We start from the raw sequence: 5,159 nt of genomic DNA, 5'->3' as shown, positions 1-5,159 counted from the left end.
TAGATCAGTGCTTTATAAAGCCTATTCCTCTCCCATCATTCCCTTTCAATTTTGAAAAATCATGTTCTTCTGTTTCTCCTACCTTGGAGCTGTTGTATGCAAGTTCTAAAAATGCTTAATTTTTGCCTTCCTTTGCACTTTCTCTGCTTATACTTATCCATTTTGATATCGGATTGCTGGCATTCAGTGATGTGTCATCATGATATTCGTCAGATTGCTTTTGATGTCTTTCCTAATAGCGTTCCCAGTGTGCTGGTTGGCATGGTGTTCTCTCACTGAGCACCCAGAGAATGGCTTCCCAGAACTATCCACCGTGACCCTCTCATCCTCTCATCCCTTTCCTGAGTGGTAGCAGCTTATTCAGAGCTATTGCCTCCCACCCCAGAACAAGCTACAGAAAAACAAGCCTGGGAAAGTCCCGTCCTTTACTGAAGCTGCTGATCTATATGAATGTTAATTACAGTTAAGAGTCCTGTTGGGCCAATACTAATTAATTATCACACAAATACCACTAGAGACTGATGATAAACTTCCTGAGAGTTTAATCCTGGCAAACACAAAACTTTTAAGAAGGATGGGCAAACAACACTGACATTGACAATTTATAGAACCAGAAGAAAACAAAGACATTAAGGGGACTTTAACTTGGTCTTGGTGTACTGCTACTCACTGCTCTCCATTAAACAAACAGAAAGATACAATTGTAAAACCAAACAAACTAAATAACCATACTAAACAAGAGAATAGATGAGAGGGGAAGATATTTAGGAGAGCCTAAGTTTTAGAGGGTAATATTAAGAGTAATTTAACGTGAATTTAATGAAGGGTTATGAGACAATATAACTTATGAGCTTTGTCTGCTGCCTTCATTTTTACTTGGTCCAAAAATGTTCTTTAGCACAGACCCTGCTAAGCATATGTGTGGCTCTGACTTGATGTCACGAGGTCACTATGGTGGCTGAGTACTGGACATCTAAGCACCTTGCTGCAAGGGACAGCTACCAAGCAAAGCCTACACAGGAAAAATGCCATAAGGTTGGAAGATTCTACAAAACTCTCACAATATCAGGCAAAAATAAAATTTAGAGTCTCTGATATTTATGTTGTTTAGTTAACCCCCGCCAAACCTCTAACTGATGCTGAACATGATTTCTGTTTGTGTTTATAATCAACCAGCATCCATCCCCTTGGGAATGGAAGTGTTCCAGATGCTCTCGAATCAAGTTCACCATTTCTGCCACCCTGGGCTTTGTTGCTACTGCAGTTACTCTGTTATTTGTAAAGGTGCTTAAGCATGCAGGGTTTGGCTTTTTTCCCTCTCTCTTCAGTTTACACCAAAACATCCTTTTTGTGTGAAATAACAACATATCTGAAGATGCAGTACTTATGCTACAACAATCCTAGCATAATGTAGGGTTTTGCTAATCTGAGTAGTAATTCAGGCCGAAAGTACTTGGGTTGGCATGCTTCCATGGTTAATACCTGCCCACAGAATAAGGCCAAGAAAAACCTTCTGAGAGCCTAGAACTGTGCAATGCTACCCTAATCCCCCAAACTGTGCTCAGCTGGAGTTTTCCAAGACACAGCAAGCCTAGTGGTAGGAGTAGGGTTGCAACAGCAAGGCTCATATCCCTTGTGCAATGGAAAGTTTGGAGTGACTGCTTGCTTCCCTGAATTCTGGCAGAAGATTGCCAGAGATGCCTCTTCCCTCAGGCAAGCTGCATCTCAACGGTGAAACAGAGATGTAGAAACTGCAGGACAATAAAGCGTGATTAATTTCTCTCAGTGAATGCTGTGCTGCTGCAGTAGATTTTCCAGGTGTTTTTACATGTAATCATTATCTTTCTTACATTCTTCTGGGAAGAGATCCATTTAAATTAATGCAATCTCTTAAATCTCTAATTTACTGCTTAGGGGTGTGGGTCAAGGGGGCTGTGTGCTGTTTAGCCTGAACAAGATTAGGCTGATGCTTTGAGGTTGAAGAAAGCAATTAAGGCAATTGTGTGTGAAATGTTTGCATTGCTTGTCCTCTGGTTTTTCTAACCATCTTGCAGTTTTGGGGATGTTATCTACTCCTGATTTAAGACCTTGTGAACAATCCCCCTTCTTTATGAGGAGCAGAGCAGATTGCACACTTTTCTTTCAGCAGCAGTTCTTACAAAGATAAGCTCATTTTTCCTCATTGCCAGCTTGTACTCCAGTTTGTTCCATTACTTCATGTGCTGTAAGACAATAGGAGTTTCTACCTCCATGAAACCATCCCAGAATACTTGCACAGGAAAATGTGCTCTGTAATTTACACCACACTTACAGAAATCAAGGGTGGTTTTAATCTCTAGAACTGCCAGTTTTGACTCATATCTGGGATGATGCCTAGGCGTCGAGATAAAATCAGGATCTCCTGTATAGACTTTTGTGTAGAGCTTCCTGACATATTCCATATGGAACTACTTTCTGTACCTTTTTAGGCAGCACAGTTGAAGATGCAGCATATTTAGTGAGCCATTTCCACTTCAAGAACTCATTTTTCTTGTTGATCTGTCAAACCTGTTATTCAGCCTTTAGGATATGACACAAAGTGAAACTGTTTAGAGAATTAGAGAGTGGAATACATGAAAAATGGCAGAAAAGCTTGTGTGTGGGAAGTGCTCCTCATCCTACTTGTGATTGCCTTCAACAAAACACAAGTGTGATCCATGGAAGCAGCGACACTTTTCTGCCCAACAGTGCTAACAACACCAGTGAGTAAAATTGTCCAGTTTGTCATAAATGCTGATAAAATAATGTGGTTATGCAGAAAACATTTTCTTTGTGATGGTAAGTGTCTTCTTTCCAAATAAAAGCTTTTAACAAGGAAAAGGATTGCTTTGGGTTGGGTTGGACTGAAACTTTGCTTCACAGCTGTTTTGCAATTTTTTTTTACAGTTTTTCAGCACTCTTCCAGCCCTTTTACTCAGCCTTGGTGAGGCCACATATGGAGTGCTGTGTCCCAGATTTCATAAGACAAGAGAGACATGGAGCTCCTGGAGCAGGTCCAGTGAAAGGCAACAATGATTCAGGGACTGGCGAATCTCTGTTAAGAGGGAAGGCTGAGGGAGCTGGGCCTGTTCAGCCTTGAGAACAAACTACTGAGACGGGACCTCATCAATGCCTATAAATATCTAAAGAGAGGGTGCCAAGAGGATGGAGCCAGGCTCTTCTTGGTGCTTGAGCAGGGAGGTTGGGCCAGATGACCCACTGTGCTCCCTTCTGATCTGGCCGAATCTGTGACTCTGTGATTGATTCCAGAGGCAGAAACAGCTTTTTCCTTGTTAAAAAAAAAACAAAAAACAAAAAACAAACAAAAACAAACAAACAAACAAAAAAACCCAAAAAACAACAACAACAAAACAAAACAAAACAAAACAAAAAAACCCCAACCCTCCCCAGAGATTTTTCTCCCAGAGAATGTTCTACATGTTCTCCGCGGAGGACTGACTCCCCCCAGCCCCGTCAGGCCCGTGGAACATCGGGGCAGGGCTGGGGGCGGCAGGTGAGGGCAGACCGCGGGGCACCCACCCTCGGGGGACGAGGGGCCACCGCCGCGTCGAGAGAGCGGAGCAGGCGGCCGAGCAAGGGGGGGCGTTCCGGGGCTGCCCTTCCTCCCTTCTTCACGGAGCGGCCCGAATTGTTTCCCCTCCTCTCCGGGGCGGTCCCCGGCGCGATTGGCCCAGGCGCTGCGGCGGCCGCCGGGTGGGCCGGCGGGGCGGGGCGGGGCGGGGCGGGGCGGGTCGGAGGAGCCACCGCCAGCCCGCCCTTCCCTGCAGGCCGGCCCCGCCGCCCTCCCCCGGCCGCCTTAAAGCCGTGCCGGGGCCGTGACGGCGGTAGTAGCGCAGTGCGACCGGTGGCGGATCCTTAGCGGTGCCGGGAGCGCGGGGGGGGCACGTTCCGTCGCAGCGCCGCGCCTGGAGCCCCTCCCTCCCTCCGTGCTGCTGCCGCGCTCCCGCCGCGCGGGCCGACGCTGTCACCGCCGGGCACCACCAGCATGTTTGACAGGACGCGGCTGCCCTTCGTGGCGCTGGACGTGCTCTGCGTGCTGCTGGGTAGGTCGGGGGGCCGCCGAGGGGCTTGGGGGCCGCCCCCGGAGCGCCGCGCTGCCCCCGCACGGCACCGCGCTGACCGCATGCTCGCCCCCCACTCCGCCCCGCAATCTCCGAGCGGGCTCCGGCCACCCCACGCCTCCTCCCGCCGCTGCCTGCCGCCCTGCCCTCCCTCCTGCCTCTGCCCTCCCAGGGGGGGTTCCAGTTACTGTCTCGAGCCGGGAGGGGAAGGGAAGAGCCTCGCGGGGAGGGAGGTGCTGCAGCTTATCCACTGACATCTGGAACTCCCTCTTCTCTCTGATATCCTCACTCTTCCTTCCCTAACCTTCTTTGTCGGCTGAAAACCGGTTGTGGCAAAAGGCAGTGCTGGAAAGGTGGATGTCTGGTAGATGTCTGTTGCCTGGGGTATGTTTGCTAGCCCAGGTGGGTCGGGAAGCTGTCCTGGAAGGGGCTGATGACACGGGAACACGCCTCATCCATCCCAGGGTCCGGCACAGACGCGATGGTGCTCGGCTGTAGAGCGGAGGTTCGCTGTAAGGTTGAGTTGCGTGCGGTGTCGGTGGCAGTAAGCTACGGCTGTAGCTGTAGGCTGAAAGCGAAATACGGCATTTCTCAGAGCACGGTGTTTGCGCCCTCGTGTCCGTGTGCAGCAGAGAGGGACGGGTGTCGGGCCAGAACGATGCCTCGGTGATGGCCATGGGTTGAACCGAAACAGCCACAGCACACTGCCACAGTGCTGCAATGCTTGTTTTGGCCAGCCCAAATAACAGAACCTTCCCAAAGTTACTTTCTCCTAGTTCAGTCTCTCTAATCAAACTACTTCATGTCCTGTCAATTTGCATTAACTCTCTCCTTTCATGTAATGACAGTGTAAAGAGCAGTAATGTTAGTTGCTGATCAGCGAAGGGGCAGCTTCATTTGTAAAGACTTGTAGCACCGCTGGGTTTTAGGAGCCTGGGAAGTGTCCTGAGTACCTGAAGATGTGATTCTTGGTCAGTCTTAGGAGGTGTTAGTTTTGGATGTTGGCTTCTGCGCCAAACAATGACAGTACATAAGTAATAAATCTAAGCACTTTCTCAT

The 5,159-nt window shown here is 48.7% G+C and overlaps 1 protein-coding gene across 2 annotated transcripts in view; it reads left to right on the top strand.

The window, feature by feature from the left end:
* Window positions 1-3,868: 3,868 nt before the first annotated feature.
* The window catches only part of PLPP1 (phospholipid phosphatase 1), a 57,015-nt gene continuing 55,724 nt past the window's right edge, over window positions 3,869-5,159 (top strand). The window contains exon 1 of one of the 2 annotated variants that reach the window (XM_032674772.1): window positions 3,869-4,082. In XM_032674772.1, the coding sequence (XP_032530663.1) occupies window positions 4,025-4,082 (58 nt within the window). In that variant the 5' untranslated portion in view covers window positions 3,869-4,024. The remainder of the gene's footprint in view (window positions 4,083-5,159) is intronic. The other variant, XR_004354369.1, reaches the window with a different exon arrangement.

The sequence above is a fragment of the Chiroxiphia lanceolata genome, chromosome Z (assembly GCF_009829145.1).
Source record: "Chiroxiphia lanceolata isolate bChiLan1 chromosome Z, bChiLan1.pri, whole genome shotgun sequence".
In the NCBI taxonomy this organism is placed as follows: Eukaryota; Metazoa; Chordata; class Aves; order Passeriformes; family Pipridae; genus Chiroxiphia; species Chiroxiphia lanceolata.
This window is presented reverse-complemented; position numbering and strand designations above follow the sequence as displayed.